The sequence below is a fragment of the Typopeltis vanoorti genome, chromosome 6 (assembly GCF_054136105.1).
Source record: "Typopeltis vanoorti isolate ZY-2024b chromosome 6, IOZ_Tvanoo_1.0, whole genome shotgun sequence".
In the NCBI taxonomy this organism is placed as follows: domain Eukaryota; kingdom Metazoa; phylum Arthropoda; class Arachnida; order Uropygi; family Thelyphonidae; genus Typopeltis; species Typopeltis vanoorti.
This window is the reverse complement of record NC_143554.1, coordinates 105,733,102-105,759,861: the sequence shown is the minus strand read 5'-3', so window position 1 is coordinate 105,759,861 and position 26,760 is coordinate 105,733,102. Positions and strand designations below refer to the sequence as shown.

General features: G+C 35.6%; 1 protein-coding gene across 3 annotated transcripts in view; it reads left to right on the top strand.

The window, feature by feature from the left end:
• The window catches only part of LOC150105774 (alpha-N-acetylgalactosaminidase-like), a 75,258-nt gene that overhangs the window by 32,231 nt on the left and 16,267 nt on the right, over positions 1–26,760 (top strand). For all 3 annotated transcript variants that reach the window (XM_090393571.1, XM_090393573.1, XM_090393572.1), the window contains exons 5-6: positions 2,318–2,412; positions 26,592–26,753. In XM_090393571.1, coding sequence (XP_090249697.1) covers positions 2,318–2,412; positions 26,592–26,753 — 257 coding nt within the window. The remainder of the gene's footprint in view (positions 1–2,317; positions 2,413–26,591; positions 26,754–26,760) is intronic.

Here is a 26,760-nt window from a genome sequence, read left to right as displayed (position 1 = left end):
GATTGCAGAATGATTAGATACAGTGTTTTGATCAGGAGAGTGGAAATGAGTCTGACCATGGGAAGGAAGAAGAAAGGCTCAATGGCTGTGCCATTTTGCATGGAGGGTGTCTCAAATGAGACACCCTCCATGCAAAATGGAAGAGCCACTCTCAATCTTATGCTCTTAGTATAAGGACACAAGGTTGAAGCTGAAATCACTTCTAACCAAGGAAGATGGTATCTACTACATAGCATTAGAAATTAAAGATGCCAAGAAATTATATTCTTGGTTTAATCCTTTATCAAGTGTAAGCAAACAAAGTTTGCATGTGAAGTAATTTCACGACTGGACAAAATCATATATAGAGGCTGACTTCACATCATTTGTCTTAGTATCCCCCTAATGTAAAGTACATATCCTTATGGACATATGTAATGCTATGTATTATGGAAAGGGTCACTGCACAGACCAGTTTTGACCTTTATTGAGGTGCAAAAGTAAAAGGGTGCTCATCATAGGCCTAGAGTAGTTAGTATAGAGGTACAAGAGAGAAGGAGAAAGAAAAGACAGGTAGATAGTATGAGAGATAGAGAAATGACCTCAGCTCTTTTATATCATCATATAGCCAATGGCTATCAGTTTTCCTTTTTCATCAATCTCATATAGATGAACAACCGAAAGACCAATTGAAACTAAAGCACAGAGATTTCTGATACGCAGGTGGTTAGCCTTATCTGAGTTAACCACCTTGAGTTAGCCTTTCTCTGCTTGGGATTGCTCTCCGGTCATCCCTGCAATTGACTATAAGACCACATTGAATTAAGAGGATGGAACTATTTAAAAAAACTCATAGCAAGAACTCCGATTAGAGATAGCTTGAAAGTTTTTCTGCTTGATTATACTATAAGTTAAAGATGCCAAGAAATTATATTTTTGGTTTAATCTTTTATCCAAGTGTAAGCATATAGTATATGGCATAGCATAAATATATATAATCAAGTGGAAAAAGTTTCAACATCTATCTCTAATCCACAGTATTTTAATAATAAGACACCTTTTGGTATTAATAAGACACCTTTTGGCTACTTGTATATGGAAATATGACTTCTGCATCACTTCAACCTTGGTATTAGTTTTGGGTCTGGTTCCCATTGATGAGACCTCAACTTCAATAAAGGTTTCAATCTTTATTGAAGGGTCACTACCGGTCTGGGTAGTGACCCTTCCTATAATGCATAGCGTTATACATGTCCGTAAGGATATGTGCTAAGTTTTATGAATCGATAGAGTGAATTATACATATGCCATGTATATTATGGGGTACTAAGGCAAGTGATATGAAGTCATTAGCCTCTGTATATGAGTTGCCCAGTTGTGAAGTTACCTCACGTGCAAATTTTGATAAAGGATTAAACTAAGAATATAATTTCTTGGCATCTTTAATTTATAGTATAATCAAGTGGAAAAACTTTCAATATCTATCTCTAATCAAGAGTATTTTAATAATAAGGTGTGGATAGGGAAGCTGAAATTTTGTATTTAGGTGGAGTGTTTTTAAGAAAAAAAACTTAAAACTCAAAATTTCAAATTTTGGATTTTTTAATTTTTTTAAAAACCCAAAGTCAAACAATTGAAAATTCTAAGAATTAATTTTTTTTTAAAAACACATTTTTCTGTTTTAAATCAGGCAGTCCAAGATACTGGGATGGGATCTTTTTTGCATTCACAGATCTGCATTCCTTACTTGAGCAAAAGTACATAAAATATGTACTGGAAGTTACGAAAGGAAACTGTGAGAAAGAGGGTGAGGAGTGGTTTCTTTGCATGGAGGATGGTTGAACCATGGAATGCATTGCCTGATGGAGTGGTGAGAGCGAGAACCGTCAATGCATTTAAGGAGTGGTATGATAGACTTTGTGTTTCCTAGGAGGGACCTCCCTCGATGAATCTTGATAGACTTATGTTTCTTAGAAAGGACCTCTCGCGATGACTCCATGGATCTTTTGACTCCATGGAGGCCTGAATGACAATAATAATATTTATACTGGTTAATGCAAGATTAAAATTGAATTAAGATCATCACCAGCCTACTGTTTTCATTTTGTTTCATGATGATACATCAACACATGCACTTTTGCAGGATTTGTGACATGGAATACAATCCTTTAAAACCTTTAGTATTGAAAATAATCTTTTATTTTTATGGTATATCTATAATTCACTCTGTTGATCCATAAATTAAATCATCAAAACTGGCATCCTTTTAATGAAAAATTTTTTTTCATAAATTTTTAATTTTAAGTTTATTTCATTATTTTTAATATTTTATATTTAGGATACACACAGATGGGAAAATATCTCAATAAAACAGGAAGGGCAATGGTTTATTCTTGCAGTTGGCCATATTACCAACTTGTTGCAAAAATGGAGGTATGAAGATAATTTTTTTTTTTTAAACTGTGTATTGTGCATAATAGCTAAAAAAAAAAGTCATAAATAATATGTAATTAAACATATGATGCAGAAGAATATATAAATGTGAAAATATAATCTGTCATTTGTTAATCATTCAGTCCTTATTGTTCAAGTTTAGGTTGTTGGTTGATTAGGAGTTTATTGATGCAAGAACTACATAGGTCGTACTGTGCCAAACCAAAGGTCACAGCTGTACTCAAGATAATAATAAGCAGTAATAACTAGATTAAATAGTAAATAACATGTCATGTACAAACAGAAAAATTTTAATAAAGCAAAGCAATATCTATATGTAAATAGAAGTTATAATCAAATGTGTTTGTATAAATCATTTCTTTTTAAAATCCTTTCTTTCATGCTTACACGGTGATCAGAATACGTTATGGAAAATTATGGAGACAACTACCATGTTAGAGCAAAACTTTAGTTTAATATAAACCGAAATGAACACTTGCCATTTTGACCTTCATATCAAGGTCATCATCTGGAGCATACACATATGTACAGAGAAACAAGCTGCACTACAATCTACGTGGTTTGCTAAAGTTACTGACCAACCATTACAACAATTATTGGTCTGACTTCTGGTGGGGAAAAAAAACACCTTTACTACATCAAGCTAGAGTCCTGTTATCTATTAGGTTACAAAATTAAATTGGACTGGAGAGCAACATGTTTATATATATATATATAAATAATAATAAAAAAAACTGTGATTATACATATAAATTTCAACCAATTGGTAGAATAGTTTCCAGTAAAAGCTGAAAATTGCTTCAAGTCCTGAAGTGCTAGATACTAAGTAGGTTGAATATGTGCCATCCAAATGCTTGGAATTTTTATGCCACCATTATTGTTGAGAGATTAGGGTGGTTAATCAGAATTTCACAGGCTTCTTTAAATTTTCTTTCATACCAGTAAAGGATGTGATGTAAACAGCAGGAGAACTTCATGAAAAAAGAATATAGATTACAGTAAAACTATAGCCATCCCATACATTAAAGGGTTATCAGAAAAAATCAATAGAATCCTACACCATTATAATCTCAATGCCACTTTTAGACCACCTATAAAATTAAAAAACATATTCAACTCCTCTAAGGATCCTCTCCTTTCATTGGCACATCCTGGAGTTTTTTGCATGTACTGCACCTGTAACTTACCTTATATTGGTGAAACTGGGTGTACAATCCCTATATGTAAAAAAGAATACAAAAGACACATTAAATATAACGATTTTGGTGAAGCAGGCCTCTCAGATCATGCTATCAACACCCTAAACCAAATTGATTGGAAAATTACCTGCTGTTTACATCATACAAAAAACCTGGTATGAAAGAAAATTTAAAGACGCCTGTGAAATTCTGATTAACCACCCTAATCTCAACAATAATGATGGCATAAAAATTCCAAGAATTTGGATGGCACATATTCAGCCTACTTAGTTGCATGCTTTAGGACCTTAAGCAGTTTTCAGCTTTTATTGGAAATATTCCATATCAATTGGTTGAAATTTATATGTATAATCACACACACACACACACACACATATATATATATGAAAGAATGATCATTAGCTCGGTTAACATGCACATTTTTATGAAGAATTGAATGACTAGAACCGAGATTTAAGTAAAAAGGTTTTAATATAAAAACACTACTAGTTTCGGCCCGTAACAGCCTTTATCAGGTGATATTATAAAAGAAAGAAAAAAGAAAAAACGCTAAACACCGAAGGTTGAAATACTATGAACAACATAGAGAGTCTCTATACAAAAATTAGCATGAAAACATTGTAATTGTATTTAAAGCTGTTCTTTTGTTTGTTGCATTGTTGGGTGAGTGCGTGCTTGCAGCATCACATGAACGCCAGTACATGATTACAGCTGAATGACTATCGGGGAGGTTGTAGCTCAAGTTATTATTTAGACGAACAGGATTGAAGATGAGTTCTCTAGATTCTGTGATTTTTCTCTCTAGTTCATCATTGCAACGGAATATATATATATATATATATATATACTGTATTTTCTGGTGTATAAGATGCACTTTTTTTACCTTAAAAATTCATCTTAAAAATGGGGTGCGTCTTATATAATGAAGGTAAAGATTGTTTCCTCCTCCCTTTTATGTTCCAAGATCTTTGTAGGTGATTAATGGTGCAATCAAATTGATACGTGACTTCAAGCGCTAAGAGCATTGGCTAAGAACGGGAGTCCCTATTCAAGTTTCATAATATCTTATCCGAGTAATCAGTTACCGATGTTTATCAGAATCATACTTTAAAGTTTAGATTTTTTCCAGAAAATTGTATTAAATTTCTTGGATGCGTCTTATACATAGGAGCATCTTATACACTGGAAAATACAGTGTGTGTGTATATATATATATATATATATATATATATATATATATATATATATATATACAGGGTGTTCGGGATAAATTTGACACTTTCGTAAGGAAAAAGAAAATCTTCTTTGTATCTATTAAATTTAATGAATTGACAAAAAAACATTACAGGCAGAGTTAATTACAATACTATCAACAAGATTTACTCAAAATAACCACCATTAGCATCGATCACAGCTTCAATTCTGCTTCGGAACCTCGAACAAGCTGATGCTACAGTCTCCCTGGGAAGGGCCGCAAAAACTGTTTTAATTTTATCCATTAACTGGGCTTTTGTATTACTGGAAGTGCGATTGGTGTCTTTTTCAACTGCGCCCCATACAAAATAATCCATGGGGTTAAGGTCTGGGGAGTTTGGAGGCCAAACATTTGGACTGGTGAAGTCGTAGAAATTTTCAGACAACCATTTTTGACTTTTCCCAGAGGTGTGGCAAGGGGCCGAATCCTGCTGCCATACATACGGCCTACCATTGGCTACCCTTGTTATCCAGGGCTTGACTACAGTTAGCAACTCCACGAACAAAGCCCGAATTCCAATGCCAGGGTTCTTCAACACCTGTTCCTGCAGATTTGCGAGGAATTCTGCTGTACGAACGCAATCAGATCGTCTGCTAGGGATCTTTCTTCTTGCTACATCCTCGTAGTCACCATTGCAAGTCTCTAGTTCATGCCTGATTTGTTTTTACTGTATTCAGGGAGCATTGGGCAGCAGTCGTAATATCCTTATTTTGATGGCGGGCACGAATCATCATGATACAAGTTATTCTCTTCCATGATTCAGGTGGGTTCCAGCTATCCATCCTTTCTGACATCTTGTATATGAATGAAGAAGGGTCCAAACTTTTAAATGAAGAGAAGTGTGTGTTAATACATGTAACTTACGGAAAAATATAATTAATTATAAATATGTGAAATTTATCCCGAACACCCTGTATATGGTTAGCGTATCCGCTCTCCAGCCAAAAGGCTGCGGATTCGAATCTTGCCGTGGGCATTGATGTTTGTGATTGTCTGTGAAAGTACTAGTAGTGGTCGGCAGTAGATGGGGGTTGGTGTGGATGATGAAGGTAGTTGGTGGAGACAGAGAGCTGTAGAACAAATGCCCTTCCTCGATGAGTCTTTGGAGGTGTTACATAATAATAATAATATATATTCGCCCATCTTTGGGAGGGATGGGTGAAGCACATCGAGAGTATCATTACTCCTGGTAGGGAGTAATGATACTCCTATAATAGTGAAGTACTATAATAATAGTCATCACGTGAAGGCCATCCCACTATGTCTAGCTAAATGCTAGCAGGCGAAGACAGAAGAGGAGATTGGCTCCATCTGTCTTAATTTACTGCTCATTAGACATTAATGGTGAAGGATTTAACACAGCACATCATACTGGCTCAGATGTTGCCCAGTTCAACAAGGTCTGCATTGCCATTTGGTAGCAGCTCCAGGGGTTGCAATGAGAGGTTAGCGACTGGCGCTACCACCATCACTGACAAAAATAATGAAAAAACTGGATCCAGATTCAGACTCTGCAACCATTTAATGACCGGAACTTGGAATATTAGGTCTCTACTACAATCAGGACAACTCAAATTACTACATCACGAACTAAAAAGATATGAATGGACTGTTATGGGACTTTGTGAAATTCAATGGCCCAAAACAGGAGAGAGCTAACAACAGATTGAGGACATTTGTTTCTTTACTCTGGATGTGACTGCAGTGGAAAAGAAGGTGTCAGGTTCTTGATACACAAATCATCACGAAATTCTGTCATGGAATTCAATCCTATCAATAGCAGAATTGCTCTAGTCTGCCTTAGAGGAAAACCACTCTATATCACCATCATACAGGTCACAAGGACTCCGAAGTAGAGGAGTTTTATGGTCAACTTAATGCAACAATCACCAGAGCAAATAGAAAAGATCTTTTGATTGTACAGGGTGATTGGAATGCCAAAATTGGAACAGACATCGGGAAGGATAATTTCCCATTTGTCGGACAAATGGGAGATTAATATATCCCATAGACAAATGGGACAAATGGGATTTGTCTCCCCAATTTGTCTATGGGGGAGACAAATGAAAGAGGTTTTGAATTGATCAATTTTGCCTCACAAAATGAACTCACGATTACTAATACTCTATTTCCCCATAAACCTTCCAGAAGATGGACATGGACTTCCCCTGATGGTAAAACACACAATCAAATCGACTTTATCCTTGTAAGCACAAAATTTAAAAACTCCATCAACCTCACAAGAACCAGATCATTTCCTGGAGCCGACATTGGCAGCGACCACAACTTGGTCATCACAACTGTGAATATGAAAATGAGGGAAATATTATATACAAAATCAACTCTTAAAAGATATAATATAGAAAAATTAAAAGATCGCCAAATAAATGCACTGTATAAATACAAATTAAAACAAATTTTTGAGACAAGCTTCAAGAAATATATCATCATCATCATCAAATTCCTGCCATGTACCCTCAAGGCGTGTACAGGATATGATAGTACTACATGAAAAAATTACATCATTACTAACTTCCTATCTACAATTTTCCTCCAAATCAGTCTGTTACTTGTCAAGACTCCAACATTATCAGATCTTATATTTCTATCATCTAAGGCACTTTGTACCGTATCAATTCACCTATATCTTGGTCTTCCTGTGGGTCGTTCTCTGCCAACTTGGCAGAGAACACTTGTTTTGCTAATCTTTTCACTCCCATTCTATTTAAGTGACCATACCACCTGAGATTGTCCGTGCAGTTAGCCTAGTGGCTATGCGCTTCGCAACCATATGCCTGGGGAAGGAGTGTCCTAGGTTCGATTCCCGTCGGTGACGTGAGGAGCTGAAGGATCTTCCTCAGCCATAGCCAAGTTAGCCAGTCTTGGGCGTGGACAGCAGGTTTTTCCCCCCCAGTTTATTCTGGGATTTTTCATCCCGCAAAGCAGGCAAACTGGCCTTGAGAACTCAACACTACAGGCCATAGGATACACCGGGGGATAAGGCTGACCACCTTATCCTGTAAACGGAGTGAGGTCCGATGATCAATGGACCCTCGACACCGCAAGGTAAAAGAGGGTATAAGGAAGATGAGATACCACCTGAGATTAGTTCTGCTAACGCATTCCTGGATGCTGACAATGTCAAGTTCTTTCCTAATATCCTTGTTTTTAATATGATATTGCCATTGATACCATCTGTTCACACCTCTAATCTTTCTCAGGACTCTCATATCTGCAATCTCTAGTCTTTGGTCAAGTGTTTTACTTCTGACCCAGCTCTCAGATCCATAAGTTAAAACTGGTTTGAACACTGTCTTGTATTCAGCTAATTTAGTGTTCCGACTAATTTCTCTCTTATTCCATATGAATTTCTTCAATTGACTTCCCACCATACCAGCTTTGCTTGCTCAAGAAATATAATAATATCGAATCTAAAACCAAATACTTCTCACAAAAGATAACTGAGAGAGCTGAAGAAATTCTTGGATATTTTGGACCTATGTGATGAAAAAAGATATTTGAAATCTCATATTAATAGCAGTGATAATAGAGAACAGTATAAAAATATTACTAAGATTATTTAAAAAGAAATCAAACCTGCTAGAAACTTATGGATACTAGATAAATGCAAAAATATAGAAGAGGACTTAAATAAAAATAATCCTAAAAGTGCTTTTCAAATTATCAATAAGTTAACCAAACCTTTTACTGCAATTAATTGGAGTATGGAAGATGGAACTCCTATCACGAATAACCAAAAAATAGTTGATAGTTGTTAATGTTACATAACCAAGCTTTTTCAAAAGGACCCTCAACTGACTGATGATATTTTGGACGGCATATTGCCAGGAGGTTCGGAGGAAATAGATTACCCGATATTTATAAAAGAAGAAGTCTTTGCAGCAGTTAGCTTCTCAACAATAGGAAAATCACCGGGAATTGATGGTGTTACAATGGAACTGATATGTGAAGGAGGTGACATCATCATAGACACCTTGCTAAATTTATTCCAGGACATATGGAACACAGAGACTTGGCCTTCTGATTGGCAGGCTTCTGTCCTCGTGCCTATTCCTAAAAAGGGAAACAGCAATAAATGTAGCAACTATAGAACAGTACGCCTTATTAGTCATCCAAGCAAAATTCTGTTAAAAATCCTATTGTCAAGAATTGAAAAGAAAATAGAAAGCAGACTATCAGATGAACAAGCAGGTGTCCAGAAGTACAATCGACCATATTTTTACAATACACATACTGAAAAATACCTAGAACATAACAAAATAATCTGTCACAACTTTTTAGAAGTTCAAAAAGCTTTTGACTCAATATGGCACGAGGCATTGTGGAAAATTTTGGAACATTATGGTATTGACAACAAAATCATTAGGATTATTAAATCTTTTTATTCCTCATCTGATATGAGAATTGAAATTAAAAATTACAGCAGTGAACTGTTCCGGGCAGAACAGGGGATAAGACAGGGATGCGTCATGTCACCTCTTCTTTTTAATTGCTTTCTGGAATATGTCATAGATGAAGCTCTTCATGAATATGACACTGGAATAGTAGTTGGCAGACTAAGAATGAATAACTTATGTTTTGCAGACGATATCGATCTTCTGGCAGAAAGTGAAGAAGAATTACAAGAGATAACAGCCGCGTTTTCGGAACATTTAAAAAATATGGATTATACATAAACCTACAAAAAACAAAAACAATGATAACCTCAAAATCAGACATTGAATTCTTAAAGATACAAATTGGCAATAAAAAAATTGAGAATATAAACAAGTTCACTTATCAAGGAAGCACGTTGAGTCAAGATGGTCACTCAAAAACCAACATTAAATACCGAATTGCTAAGGCAACTGTGTCCCTGCAGAAGTTTAAACCATTGTGGGGAGATAACAGAATAGCAATCACAACCAGACTAAGACTAATTGACACCTTGGTGAATTCTATCCTCTTGTATGGTTATGAGGCCTGGATATTATTGAGGGGAAGATGAGAGGAGACTCCTGTCTTTTGAAATGAAAACCTACAGAAGACTTTTGAGAATTCCTTATACCGCTCATGAAGCCGATGAAAATGTCCGAAAACTGATTGATTCAATAGATGGGAGAAAAAGGGAAAATATTCTGACAATCATCAGAAGAAGACAGATGAAATGGTTCAGACATGTGGAGAGGGCTAATGGCATTCCAAAGCATTCCATTAGAAGGAATTGATCCGGGATCAAGGGTTGGGACCGACCTCGATTAAAATGGACTGATAACATCAAAAAATGGACAGATTCCTCCCTTTCTCAACTGACATCAAGAACAAGAAACCGAGATGATTGGAGGAGGCTAACAAAGTATATCACCTACCAGCCATGAGTGACCCAACGGTCCATTTAGGACTACGGGAGAGAAGAAATATATATATATAAACATGTTGCTCTCCAGCCCAATTTAATTTTGTATAATCTAATAGATAATAATAATAATAATAGGACTCTAGCTTTGATATAATAAAGGTTTTTTTTTTTTTCCCTCACCAAAGGTCAGGCCAATAATTGTTGTAACGGTTGGTCAGTAACTTTAGCAAACAATATAGATTTGTAGTGCAACTTGTTTCTCTGTATATATGTATATGCTCCAGATAATGACCTTGATATGAAGGTCGAAACGTTGAGTGTTCATTTTGGTTTATATTAAACTAAAGTTTTGCTCTGACATGGTAGTTGTCTCCATAATTTTCCATAATGAATTCTTTTAAAAAAGTTAAAAACTTCATGCATTTTATCTGAGTCTGATAAGTTCTGTCTAAATTATATATGGCTCAGCTAGTGCAGTAAAAAATTGATTCCTTTCTCAAATGAAGTGCTGGCACTCCACCAGAATGTGACAAATGGTGAGATGCATGTTACATTGTTCACAGAGGAAACGGATTTGCCTGTAAGGAACTCAGTGAGTCTGTATAAATTGCACTTTTATGGTTTCTTTTATATGCACAAAGCACAAGCCGCTTGTGCTGCATGCAACTCTGCTGTATAATTACTGCAATGAACTGGCATCTGATAAAGTCAGGAAATATAGGCACACCCTACCAAGATCTCAGATCTTTAACCAACAGCAGTATAGATGGGAAGGAAATTGGAGTGCTCTGCTCTGTGCACATTAAATAACAGAATATAGATGGATGATGGAGTGTCAGATTTCCTTAAATTGACAGAGTGGGAGTTTACATGCTGGAGCTCAAACTGGCCATGGAAGAATTCTGTTATGTTTGGTGCAGGTAATGTTATCAAGATTCATGCCAATAACTTGCATAAAGGGCATATTGCAATCTGATGTGTGTGTGTGATATTGAGCCTCCCTCCCAAAGCAGAGAAAAGGTACTAGTTCGTGTAGGATGCTCTGGAAGAGACTATAACTGTTTCCATCTAATTAATAGAGCAGGTTCATTCACCTTAACATAAAGACTTTGAATGGTCGATGTGCAAAAAAGCACCAGTAGCTATCCATAATTCCCAATGATTAATCGGATTCACCCATCTCAGGGTACTTTGCCTTGTAGAACTAGACTTGGGACCTATAATCCAGCTCTGAACATAGAAGTGCATGTAAAAGGTGAAGCAATGAAGATCAATCCATACGCCATTTGAAGATAGGGTTCAAAGGCGATTCAGTGCTCTCTTGCACTTTCCCCTAAGTGGATGAATGAGTGCAAGAAATGTGAGCTGTCTGTCAAAGATGAGTCTGAAGGACTTGGCTTATATTGCTACTGGAATAATACTTTTGTCCATTTCTTAACTCATGATCCATATGAAGATTGCATTTGTTGTGCGTGAGTGTTAGAAAAGAGCTCTGGGAAAAGATGTGCTATTTTGCATAATAATTGGCAATATTGCTTGAATTTTAGTATAATATTATTTATTTTTGATAATTTAGCATGTGTGCATGATTTTTTGGCTTGGGGAATTGTTACTAATTTTATTAATTGAAATTTTGAATCTTGCTTACTTTGAACAGAACACAATGGCATAATAATGAGGGTCAACCGTAAGGATTCAAGTAGTTGAATGGTGCGAAAACCAAGTGCTGTTAAAGATGTAGACTTTTTAGAAAAGGTTTAATGGTGTGAGTGTAATATGTATGCATGGCTAAATGTGAGAGATGTGTTTGTGGAGAGACTAAACAGGAGATGAAGAAAGTATTTGTAGGAAGTGTGATATTTTTTTAGGCTATGAGTTAAGAATGCAAAACAGACTGAAGAAATGAAAGATAGCATTAATGAAAGAAACAAAAATGGAAATGAATGCTAGTGAGACTGAGGGAGTGAAAGAATGCAAAAATATAGAAGCAAAAGTAAGTGATAAGGGAGAGAAAAGATCCTTTATTTCTTTCTCCCTTTTAACATTAATTGACTATTCTTGGCAATCTGCCAGCCCTGGTTCTATGAACTGTGGACATATAATAACACCTCATAAATCGCTAAGTGGATTAGGAACGTATAGCCTAATAGGCTGTACGTACCTAATCTGTTAATTGTCAGGGAGATCATCTAGCCTACTCCTGTGCATGTCAGAGATGGAAAGATGAAAAAGAAATACAAAAGATAAAAACAACCAAATATGCAGAGAGGAAGCTAGTCACCACCACGCCCATCCTGAAATCCTCTTACAGTTAAGTTAAGAAAATATGCTGAGATGGCGACAGTTAAGAAAATATCAATAGCAACTCAAACCCATATGTCTAATTCACCATCAAATAATTTCCCCATACCTGAACTTTATAACTGTGAGTGTGTATCTGTAGAGTGCATCAGTTGCACCACCTACGAGCTCACTCCTGAAACAATGCCAAAAATGTTCTCATTGGATAAGAACCCACTTGTTAAGAAAATTATGAGAAGGATCTTACCTAAAGATAAACCACCAGACACTCCAATAGAAAAAATGAATACTTCTGTATCCTGATATGTCAGATGATGTATTAAACATTTTTCCAAAAGAAGAGATGGACAGTGGTCCTCACTTCTATAAATCAATAGATAAATATAAGCCTGACAAAAATAAGTCCTACAACTCAGAAATCAGACATATCTACAATGCCAAACAAATAGGAAAATTTCTGCAATGGATCTGTCATGGATTTTGCAAAAATATTGATGATATCATCAATATTTTTGCAGAAACATAACCTGCTGCAGAAACATAAACCTGTAGCAGAACCTTTATGTCTGCAGGAAACATATTTAAAACACAGTGAGGATCCAACCTTAAGACATTTTACTGTTGTTTGTAAGAACATAACTGGAGCTGGTTGGTTGATGAGACTGAAATTAAACTTATATTGCAACTGCCTCAGCCCATGCTTCTCATAGGTGACTTTAATGGACATTACATATGTGGCATAGTGCCAACATGAATGGACAAGGTCATATCATTTAGTGTATGCTTGACAATCATGACTTCAGCCATCTTAATAATAGAGTCAATTCCTTCTTCCATATGCCTGCCCACTTATATTCTGCAATAGATCTTACAGTCTGTTCCATTGCCATTTTGCCACTGCTCACTTGGAATGTCAAAAAGGACATCTATGCTAGTGATAATTTTTCTGTTATTTGCACTAGCTCTTCACAGAAAGAATGTTCTACTAATTAATTGTCAGCCTGGTCCATGTAGAAAATGGACCAGGCTGACAGGAATACTTTTGCCAATCATGCATTTAATGTTGAAGCAGTCAGTCAAACACCTAGCAATGGAGCAATGAAGCATGCATGCCACAGATTATATTGTCCAGTCAACAGCAGCCACAATTGCTGAATTAAACAAGGCTGATGCTGTTTTTTTCAGGAATCAAGGCAGACAGTGAAAATCAACTTCTGGAAGAAACTTGAACTCAACATTTGGAAAAAGAACAAATTTAACGTCAGAAGAACTGAAGATAGCAACCATAAACATATGCAGTATCAATAAAAATAGAATCAAACTTACAGACCTAGAAAAGTATCATGTGGATGTAATTGACATTATCGAGACAAAGAAGACTAAAACAAGTAAGAGCTTACTAAATAATAAATATAGAATATTATATTTGGGCAGTAATCATCAAGAAAAAGGAATAGCTATAGCATTCAACAACAAATAAAGATAAAATTTTAATTGGAAGGCAATTTCAAGTAGAGTTATGTGGACAAATTTCAAAATGGAGAAATGGACAACAAAACTACTTTGTGCCTACAGAGTCATATCAACCCATTTCTGAATTGTATTTCACCACAACTTCTCTAACACTTAACAACTCCAGACACACAGATTGGCTTGGCCTATAATTTTGTCACCACCATGCTAAATTAGTGAATGTGAAAAAATGCATTTTTCACATTAAACAGTTGTTTATCTATTACCTGGATTAAAAGGATTTTAGTTATATTAAACTAAAGTTTTTATTCAAACACGGTAGTTGTCTCCATAATTTTCAAAAATGCATGTTTATCTATTAATTATCTATAAAAATTTATCTCAATAAGTTAAAAGGAATGCTAAAGTGGTAATAACTGCAGCAATAAATTCCAAAACTTGAAGATAGTGATTTTTAATTCAAGAATGAAACTTTTTTGCTCTCCTGAAAAGAAGTCAAATCCAGATTTGCTAGTTTAGCAGGGTGGCAATGATTTATAACCTCAGTCTTATCACCTCTTTGTAGTAGAACAAATTTTCTCACCTTCCATTCCTTTGGACTCACCCTGTTGCAAGATTCATGTTATACAGGTGTGCCTTAAAAAGGTGCCATTAATTCTCTGGAGCAGAGGCCAGCAATGCAGTGCTCGCGGGCGCCATGGCACCCACAGTGAATTTTTAGTGCACCCTCAGAGAAATTATTGTAAACTGCTTTGGAGCTCGCAGCATAGATTGCAGTATATTTGAGAAATACATTCAGCATGTTCTAAAATGCAAGAAAACATAAAGAAAAAACACTGCAAATATAATACATGATGGTACAAATTAAGTGAATATTGAATCCAACATTATTTCATAGTCGAATATAGAAACTACAAGAGTTTCGTGGCGAATATATAGAAACTAAAAGTTTTGGCGGATGCAAGCATAAGTAGTACCTTATGGGCAACTCGTAGTAAAGGTGGAGCGAGCTCCAGACCTCTTTCCTTAGTATTTTCCATAAATGTAAAGCACATCTTGTAGAGGTCAGCAACCTTTTATGAAGAGTGCAATATAAAATTTGAAAATTATGGAGGGCTCATGACACAGCCATTTTTTTCTCTCATTTCAGGCTTAGAAATTCTATGATTAGTTTTTAAGAAAAACGAGATTTCAAATTTTAACATCATTTTATTTACCTCGCTTTAACAACATATTTTTGTCGCATATGAATGAATAAAAAATACCCTTAAAAATAAAAAATGAATACAAAAAGAATATTCATGTTAACAATTAGCATGTATCTGTCAGATCAGATGCGAGCACCTTGCTTTATCAATCATAATGGCAAATGTATTTGTTTACTATGCAATAATAGTATGACTATTTCTAAAAAAAATAATATAGAAAGACATTTCAAAACCATTCATGCCAATTGTAATTTTAAGTTTAATTATTTAAATCAATGTGAATCAACCTTTTTAATATGAAAGCTGCAGTATTGCGCCCTTCATATTAAAAAGGTTGCCGACCACTGCTCTAGAGCATTCTTTCAAGACATGCAGTGATGCATTGTCAATAGCCTACTGTCTATTGTGAATAAATACCTATTGCCTACTACAGTCTTATTAACATCAAGTTTACTTAATTCCTCACATACCCGCTGCTCATTCAATCAGTCCCACCTCCACCATACCCTGTAGACTCTAGCTTCTCATGATGTTACCTTCATAAACATGAAATGCACTGACAAACTACTTCTTGAATACTTCAGCTGTATCCTCTGCATTGGTTACCAATCTACAGTGTCATTAACTAGCATCATTCTTCCATAGTCATTTTCTCTTCTACTTGCCATATATCAAAAGAACTTGCTAGGATTTTTCTTAGCTTGACTAATTCCTTTCCATACTGCACTTTTGCTGTCTACCAATTAGTCACCTTCTTGGCCTGCTCTTTGTACTCTTCATGCAACTGATTATTACCAACATTCATCTTGTATTGCCTCCACAGTGCCTTCCTCTTCCAGATTTCATGCTTCATATCTCTTTATTCATTCATTCCATGCCTATCTTATTTAGCCTTTTTTTTTCACCTTTGGAACACTCTCAGACACTGCTGCTGTTAATAGCTCTTTATCCATGTCTTTATCTGTCTAGTTTCCACTCAACTCCTCTTTCCATGCTATATCTCTGACATGTCTCCTAAGTTTATCATAATCTCCAGCCTTGTAGTCCCACATATATCCCTTCTTCATAGAAGTTCTCAATTGATTGGTTATAACCCAAGTAATCACTTCATCGTTACTCTCACCAACCAGGGAAAGATTACACATTCCATTTACAATCACATCTTCTGATGATATAACCAGATCTAAGACTCTTAACTCTCATTTGCTCTCTGTTACATACTGCCTAATACTGTTATCCTTAGGAACTCAAAAAATTCATTCCCCTTATTCTCTGATGCCATTTCTTTACTCCATTCAATATTGCTGTAACTGAAATCACCCATAATGATCTACCTTCACTTGCTCACTAAGCCAAGTTGCATTATGTTTCTTTGTCTCCATCCTCCACATTTCCTGGCCTGTATCAACATCCAACCAGACATCTCATTCCATCAACCTCCACCTCACACCAAAACGACTACCACTTTTTCCCTCCTTGTATCTCAAACTTGTTTGGACATAATTCAACTATTTTCCCTTTCTATCCTCCTGTAAAAGATCATATCCTTCCATTTCTATTCCCATGAAGATATCATTATCATCCAATGATGTTTCACTTACTCCAACTAGTTTCTGGAAAATAAACTCAATACAACAATTTCATCTCCCTTGTTTCTACTACTACTACTAGCATTTTTAAATAAGCACAACAATTCATTTCTTGGTCTATAAACAATCATACCCATGCTACCCCTCATCTGTGACTTCTCCACACTTTCTGCTATCTTTTCCTCCCCTTGCTCTGCCCCAGACTCAAATACTCTCATGTATTCCTGGCTGTTCCATTCCTATGTTACTGCTTTCAGAATCCACTCTTCTTACACCAACTTGTTAGCCCCTTCCATTTCCCTGTTCAACTTGCACTCCTGTATTCACATTCTCACCTAGTCCACTCTTCTGCTCATATACATTGTCTTTGACTTCCACTGATACCTTGTTCACATCACTGATTACACTTCCTTCCAGCAGCAGCCTTTCCAAATAACTTCCTCCAAAACAAATCAGATGCAGTCCATCTCTCTTATACAGTTCCATTCATTCCTTATTCTACACATTCACAAACTCTGCTCCTTTCTTTTCACATATTTCTGCTAACTTTCCATTCAAGATCTTTTCTCTCTGCCACAACTTATCATTGTTATACCTGGACAACACACAGACTACCCTTCCTACCACACTCTTGTCTTTCACTCTCCTCAATCTCCTGATATCCATCTTCACGTTCTCCCTGTGCCAAACCAAATCATTCATTCCAACCACAACCACTGACTCCCTCGCACACTTACTTCTCATATTCAGTGCCTTAATCACTTCTTCATCCTCCCTCCTGGAAAGCAAACCCTGAACACCCTCTCATTCACCACACCTTGTATAATAGAATCATAGTGCTATTCTAGATGCTCTCCTTTTTTCTCCAGTATCTTTCATTTTATTCTTTTGCACTCTTCCAGTTTCTACTTTCTTCTAATTTCATTTTGTATGTCTTATCTCATTTCTTATCTTAATCATTTCATTCTTCAATTCTTTCTCACTAATCTCTAGTAATCATTCTCACTATTGCTCTCTATGGCTTTCTTCCATTCTCATTCATGCTATCTCTTGCAAAATCAGTCAAGCTCATTTCTACTTCCACATTTATGCTCTCTTTTTCCTTTTTTTTCAATCATTTCCATATTCATTATCACATTCTCCATACTCATTATCACATTCTCCATACTCATTGTCACTCTCACTCTTCTCACTATCATCTCAGTCTTACACCCATCACTGCTCTTCAACTGGTATTCTTCACTTCGTGGTCATGGATGTTATAAAATCATCTTTGTAATACTCTCACTTCTTTTGTTTAATCTCTCAACAAACACTTCTGTAACATTTTCCCACACATACATAGTACACTCCCAACAATGAACCATCTTAGTAAAATCCACACGCTTAATTTTTGTCATGCATCAGGTTGTTCTTATACCATTTTTGCCTTCATTAATTGTTGTACACAAAATTCTCTACAAAACCTATTAACAACCTCAATAATTAACAAACATTAATGTCGTCTTATCAAGCTTTTATAAAGAGGCGGAATGACTTCTTTTTCCTTACATGTCAAAGTTTGCTTCAACATTACAGTTATCTTCTGAGTTGTATTTGAAACTTTTGCTATGTGACCTCAGAACTTCAAATTCCTATCCGCTATTATGCCAAGATCCCTAGCCTCATCAGTTCTTGTAGCATAAATCCCACTGATGGAAATCACATCATGCCAAAGTGCATAACTTTACACTTACTAATATTAAACTGATAACCATTTTCGTTTACCCTAATTTCCATCCTATTCAAAATCATTCTATAAGTGCTGGATATCAGTAGCATACATGATTACCCTGCTAATCTTTGCATCATCAGCAACTCCTGCTAGACTCTTCCTAATGTCATTAATATATAGATTGAACAACAGTGGCCCAAAAATTGAACCCTGTGATACACCACTGGTCACCTTAAATCTGGTAGATTCACATCTGCTGTATACCACTTTTTGGTATCTGTCTGTTGACCATCCACTTATCCAAGTCAAGAGTTTATATTCCAATCCCATATTCTCCAGTTTATGCAACAGCTTTCATGTGGTATCCTATCACATGCATTAGCTAAATCCAATATTATCATACTATATCCTTTTCCTTTATCCAACTCAGCCATAAAACATCAGCAAATTGCTAAAACATGACCTTACTTTAGAAAACCTGTGCTGCTCCTCACAGAATATAGCTTGTTTGTCTACCTATTTCTGTATGCGAGTTCTTACCAACTTTTCTAAAACCTTCACCACCACACCAGAAATGCTGATAGGTTGGTAGTTAGACACATCAATTTTTGCACCACTCTTGTACAATGGAAGTATCATACATTCCTTCCATTCCTGTGGTATCATTCCTGAGCTGAGACTCAAGTTATACAAACATGGGAAAGGACTAGCCGATTTGACTGAACATTCCTTTAGCAAATATGCTGATATTCCATCTGTCTGTAATGAAAAATTATTATCCAAGTTATGCAACAGATCTTCATCCTCATTCCCATGCACCTCTAACTCTTCATCCAATGTAATTACATACACCTAGTTGATATATCTTAGCAAAGTGAGCACTCGTTAATTGAACAAGCTCATCAGCTTCCGACACTAGAGTACCATCTGTATTCAGTAAAGTTGTTCTTCCACATTCATTCTTTCTTTTGATTGCGGCATAATGATAAAATTCGTTTGGATTCCTTTAGCCTTCATAGACAATTTCTTTTCGTACTCGGATTTAGCTTTCTGCACAATACTTGCTACTTTTCTGTCTACCTTATATATTTCATAACTCCTCTCACTCTTATTCTAACAATATTCTTTCTACATCATCTTCCCTTCTGATGCTATGAACAAATCTAACACTCTTTGACCTTGAGTTCCTTCTTTCACATGCTGCTTGAGAAAGTTGTCTTGCAACAATTCAATAAATTCCTCTTCATTCTTATCATGAGATTTCTCTTCTACCCAATCAATGTTTGGACAATTAAAGTCACCCATAATGTTTACTCATTTAGTACCCATAAGGTTAAATTAGTGATATTTAAAGAACAAGAGAAATAGTAGCTAAACTTTTCTACCAGTGGGTTAGATCCATACAATCAGCTACTTGTTAAGGAGGAACTATAAAGAACTCATCTATTATGAGATTATAAAACATCTTCTATGGATCTCCTTTTCTTACTATACAACAGAATATTTTCAGATGAAGAATTTTCCAGATTCTTGGCATAAGTCAATTGTCATTGCCATCCCAAAACCAGGAAAGGATCCAACACAAACAATTACTGACCTATCACTTTTACCAGCTGCCTCTTTGATAGTGGAGAAAATATTTAATGTCTGACTTTTCTGAACTTTATAAAGCAATGATCTTCTCTCTAGCACACAATGTGACACTTTCATAGACATTGTTCAACATTGGACCATTTGATCTGTTTTGCAACATATTAGAGATGCATTCCAGAAAATTGAACATCTGGCTTCAGAGTTCTTTGACATGAAAAAAGCTTGTGACACTTGGAGATATGGTATATTAAAAGATCTCTATAATGTAGGTCTCAGAGGGCACCTTCCTGTATTTATTAAAAACTTTCTGTCTAGCTGAGTCTTCCAAAGTCTGAATGGAAAGTACGCTATCGCAGCCATATCATTAAGAAGGGAGTGTTTTCCCAAGGTTCTGTTTTAAGTGTGACAGTCTTTGCTGTCAAAGTTAATTCAGTCACTGAACAGCTTCCTCCTACTGTAGGCAATGCTCTATATGTGTTGAACATTTCACTATCTACTGTCACTTTTGTAACATGAGGATAACTGAAAGACAACTTAAACAATTAAGTGATCATGTCTCTTCATGGGCTCAGGTTTTCAGCAGAAAAAATGCCTGTGTACACTTCTGCTGAAAATTATTATTATAATTATTATTAACATCTGACCTCCATGGAGTCAGAGATACATCGTAAGAGGTACACATTATCACACACAAAAGTCATCAGTGCCTTAAACTGTGTCTACATTCACAACACACTCAGGCAATACATTCCACTAACCACCCACTCTCCATGTAAAGAACCTTCTCCTTATTCCTCTGTTCACACCCTCCTTATACAGTTTCCAGGGATAGATACTTGTTCTACCTCTATCCCTTCTCCCATTCTATGAAAAATCTCTTCTATATCAACCTAATAACAACCTCTGACTAACTTATATGTCTCAAACATATCCCCACCCACCCTCCTCCCTCTTCCTATTCACAAGGAACACTGGGTACCGTTGATGAGTTTTTTTGCCAGCAAAGGTTGGTCGATTGGTAGAGCCTCTACTACTAATGGCTCGCAAAAAGTTAAGCAAGTTTGATCGCGGTTAGTAGTTGGAAGGAGAACAATCATTCGATGCTGTTGGCACACTCTCCCTCGATGAGTCTTTGGCGTCCCTGAGGTGTCACATAATAATAATAATAATAAGGCTGTGCATTTTACATTCTGTTGATCTGTCTTCATACTCCACGTTCCAAAGACCACTGAAGTTTCCCTACCTTGGTGAATCTTCTTTGAATCCTATCTAACATATCCTCATCACCATGAAAACCTGGTGACCAAATCTGTCCACAACAATCCATATGAGGCCTGATCAAGGCTTTATACAATGCCATGATAACCTCTTTATTTCTGCATGTCAGGTCCTCTGCATCATTGCATTTTCCAACGTAACATCTTCAAGACTTGTGCAATATGGTTCCTGAATTTCAGGTCCTTGTCTGCCATCACTCCCAGATTTCTCATCTCCTCTATCTCCTTTAAAGTTTCCCCACCAAGTGTACTTTGCATCCCATCATTGCTTACCAAATTTCAAAACCTTACACTTTGCAACATTAAACTGATAGTTCCATTCACCTGCCCATTCATGCAATCTGTTCAAGTCCTCCTGTAAGCCCACAACATCTGCTTGATTCCTCATCACTCTTCCCAGTTTAGCATCATCTCCACATAGCTGCATATTACCAGTTAAACCCATCCCAATATCATTAATATAAAAATTGAACACCAGTGGTCCCAAAACTGACCCCTGCAGCACACAAATAGTGACCTTCCTCTTTTGGGATTCTGCACTCCCATATATAAACTTTCTGATACCTATCTGAGAGCCAGTCACTGATCCAACTCAGAAGTCTGTTATCCAGTCCCATCCATTTCAATTTATTTAACAGCTTGTTGTGTAGCAACCTATCAAAGGCTTCTACAAAATCTAAGTATACCACTTAGATTTAAAATAATTCAAGATTATTAACACTTCCAATATAAAAATGTGCACAAATTCACGTTGAAAGAAGATGCAAGAAATAAGAAAATTCTCATTGCTTATGTTATTCTTGATAACATAGCACTATTTTCCCCACCATTTCAGGAAACAAGAGTATATAATGGATTTGAAATGGGAAGTGGTCACACCATTTAGTTTTGAGCAGGAGAACACTGAATTTCATATTGAAAAGAAAGAAATATCTGGTCAATAAATCAGTAAATTGTCGACCAGAAATACTCAAATATGGAGGTATAAAAGTTATATTTTGGCTGCACTGCATAATTCAGAAGGCCTGTCCACAGATGATTGGAGTAGAGCTCTTATTGTACCCATCTAGAAATAAATGGGAAATAAAATTGAATGTGAGAATTACAGAGATATTTCCCTATTGAGTGTTCTGGTAAGATTTATGCAAGCATACTTGAAAAATTGTGGAAGAAATTCTTGGTGAAGAACTTGCTAGATACAGAGCAAATTTAAGTTGTCATGACCAGATTTTCATTTTAAGGTAAATAGTTGAGACATCATGGGAATATTACAAGGATCTGTATTTAAATTTCACAGATCTAGAAAAGCATATGACAGGGTGCCAAAAAAAAAAAAAAAGCTGTTCAAAATATTAGTTATTTGCTCTAAATGGGACATTCTATCAAGCAATACTTAGTGTATATTTGAGTTGCACATCAATAATTATAATTGAAGGAGGTACAGGAACATGTTTTGATGCTAAATCAGAAATGGTAGAAGGATTGTACATTAGGTGTGAGACAAGGACGTACATTATCTCCACTGGTATTCATCATCTGTATGGATTATATTATAAAGGAAAGTGGTATTAAACCAAAATTTTTAGATGTAATCTGAGTTTTCTACTTTATGTAAATGATGTTAAACTTCTAAATAAATTCAGAAGTCTGTAGTATTCCATGACTAAATTGAAAACTGCTGTAATAAAGTTGGTATGAAAATCAGCATTAAAAAATTAAAAAAAAAAACAAAGACACTGAAAATAGGCAGAAACATTGAAAACATCAATTGCATTCTGAATGGAGAACTTATAGAACAAGTCAGCACCTAAATTGTGCCAATTTAGGCACAATTTTTAGGGATGGTGGAAAATTAAATATGGAAATATCCCTATATTAGTCTTTGACTCCATGGGGTCTTGGGATAATAATAATATGGAAATAGACAACAGAATTAGTAAAGCTGGTATGGTAGGAAGGCAGAAATTAGTATATAGGAAGTCATCTGAATAAATTTATATGGAATAAGAGCGAAAAATAGTCAAAACACTAAACTAGCTATAATATAAGACAGTGTTCAGATCAGCTTTAACTTTTGGATCTGAGAGCTGGTTATAAATGAAATACTTGATCAAAGACTACAGATATGAGAGTTCTGAGAAAGATTACAAATTTAAGAAAAAATTAATATTTTAATTAAAATTTTAAAAATGAAATGAAGATTTTATGCATGGGTCTCATCCACAAAAGGTTATGATAAACCTTTGGTACATATTGTACTGTGAGTGAGCTAAGAATTTTTTTTGTTATTTTTATCAATTTTATATATATATATATATATAAGATGAGAGACTTGCAATTAAAAATCTAAGAATTAACAAAGACATTGTCATCTTAAAAGCTGATAAGGGGAATGCAACTGTAGTTCTAGATAAAATAGACTACCGAGAAAAAATCTTAACATTGTTAGAGTCAGATAGTTATTTGGAAATTGAGAGGGATCCAACAAGAGAAATACACAATAGAACCAATAATCTCCTACAAAAGACCACAGAAATTCCACGAAATACACTGCTTTCCATCCGTTCTTTACACCCACTCATTCCAAGACTATATGGTCTCCCTAAGGTACATAAAGAAAACTATCCGCTGAGACCTATAGTAGACAGCATTGACTCACCCACCTACAGGTTATCTAAATATCCGGCATCATCATTAAAAGCTTATGTTGGAAAATCTTCTTATATTAAAAACTCAACAGATTTTGTCTCTAAAATCAAGGACTTAAAACTCAAATCTTCTGACATCATGGTGAGCTTTGACGTGGTAGCACTCTTTACCAATATTCCGACACAAGAAGTCCTCCATATTTTAAAGAACAAGATTTCAAATAAAATGTTCTCTCCACTGTCTCACTGTGTAAACTCTGGCTATTTTGAATTCAAAGGTAAACTTTATAAACAGGTCAAAGGATTAGCTATGGGAAGCTCCCCTCTCTCCTATATATGCCAATATTTTTTTTGAGGATGTTGAACAAAAGGCAATCTCCTCTTTTAGTTTAAAACCAAGAATTTGGCTTTGATATATGGACGATATATTCCTCATATGGGAGCATGGCATTGAGAATCTTCACAGGTTTCTCAACCACCATCATATTGATGGTGGTTGAGAACCACCATCATATTGATATCAAATTGACCATGGAGATTGAAGAAAATAGTTCCCTCTGTTTCCTAGATGTTAAACTCACCAAGACGCCTGAATCAATAAAAGTCTCTATATTTAGAAAGCCAACACACACGGATAGATATTTGCATGCGTCCTCACATCACCATCCAGCGCAAAAGTTGGGTATTATATCAACTCTTGCGAATCGTGCAAGATCTGTATTGTCAGATGAAGAACTAAAAAAAAAAAAAAAAAAGAACTACAACATCTTAAATGGACCTTTAAAAGCAATGGCTACTCTTTAAAAAGTATCAACAAACAATTATCCCACCGTCAACGTAGAGACACAGGACGACTCCAAAGGTTATATCTCCTTGCCATATATCAGCACACTATCCAAAACACTGAGTAGAATCTTAAAGAAATTTAACATACAAACGTGCTTCTCGACTCTTCCAAAAATAAGATCAAGTTTCAGCAACTACAAACAATCTCACAACCTCCCAGGTATATACAAAGTCACATGTGAGTGCGTAAAAACCTTACTATGGCCAAACGGAGAAATCTATCCTCCTACATCTTGAGGAACACCAGAGAGCCATTGCTTACAAGAGAACCAGAGCTATTGTCCCCTCAGGCTATATCCTTCAATAAACATGAACAACGAAAGCCGCCAACATGAAGTAAATTGGACAACAACTTCAAAACTACGCATTTGCCATGATGAGGTAGAACGCCGCATTGTCAAGTCAAAAGAAATCACCTTGGATCCTCTTCATATGAACTGTAATCTCAGCTATAATTTGCCTGACTCTTTCAGCTCTATTATCAGATACTGGAGATCGCGTGGTTCCACACACGCACAAGTGTACAACAATAGAACTTTAACACGGACTATAGCTCAAGTTCATGATAACTGTAATTTACAGTCGAATATTATGGCTTTATAATTGTATAGCTTTAGAGTGTTTCAATGTCTTTTAATAGCTTTCTATGTTCTTAACGCCTGATGAAGTCAATCCCGACGAAAATGTTGTGTTTTCAAATAAATCTCAATTTGTTATAAATTCTTGGATTTTTAGTCAGTTTATATTAAAATGAATATATATATATAATTTTTTTTTTTGTAATTTATTCTTACGTATTCTGGAAACCCCCCCCCCCTTTTTTTTTTTGCTATTTTTATCCATTATATATATATATATTTTTTTTTATAATTTATTTTTACAAAGTCTGGAAACCCTGCTCTAGAGACGAAACATGGAACTTTTTCAAGCCACTTCAGGCCTTCAATAAGTGTGGCAGTAGTCTCACACCAGGTGATGAAATTCATCTCCCATCTAAAGACAATTACAAATATTTAAGCTCAGAGTGGGATTCAAACCTGGACCTGTTGGTTGGAGAACAGGTATGCTAACCACTTGGCAGACCTCATGCTGGACCAGGACAATAGTATCTGGATAATAATAATAATATTAGGAAAGAACTTGCCATTGTTAACATTCAGGAATGTGTTAGTAGAGCTAATCTTAAGTAGTATGGTCACTTAAACAGAATGGGAGTGGAAAGATTAGCAAAGGATCTCTTTATCAGGCTGGCAGGAAAAAGACCCAGAAGAAGTCCAAAGTATAGGTGGATTTATTTATACAGTAAAAAGTGTCTTAGAAAACAAAAATATAAGATTGATAATATTGGAATCTTGATAGATAGCAGATTAATTAGAATGAAAATTGTTCATAGGAAGTTAGTAATGATGTAACTCTTTCATGTAGTGCTAATGTAATATCCTGTACCCCCACTTCACTCCTTGAGGGTACATGTCAGGAATTTGATTATGATTATGATTTACGTAAAATATTCCAAAGTGTTTCTTAGTTGTATGCATGAAATTTTTATAGAATTCATAAAAGGAATCCAAGAAAATAGATTTCTGAGGTAAAAATACTTATTTTACACTCTGCACAATCCCACATCTATGAAACATTTGGTATTCTTGCACCCAATATATTTCAAACTATTTTATTTATTATTATTATTTTTTAGCCTAATTATACTCTTATTGCTGATCATTGCAATCTGTGGCGGAATTATGATGATATCCAAGATTCCTGGGAGAGTATTCTTAAAATTGTAGACTTTTATGGAGACAATCAAGAAGTAATGGTGCCTCATGCTGGACCAGGACATTGGAATGATCCTGACATGGTATTTA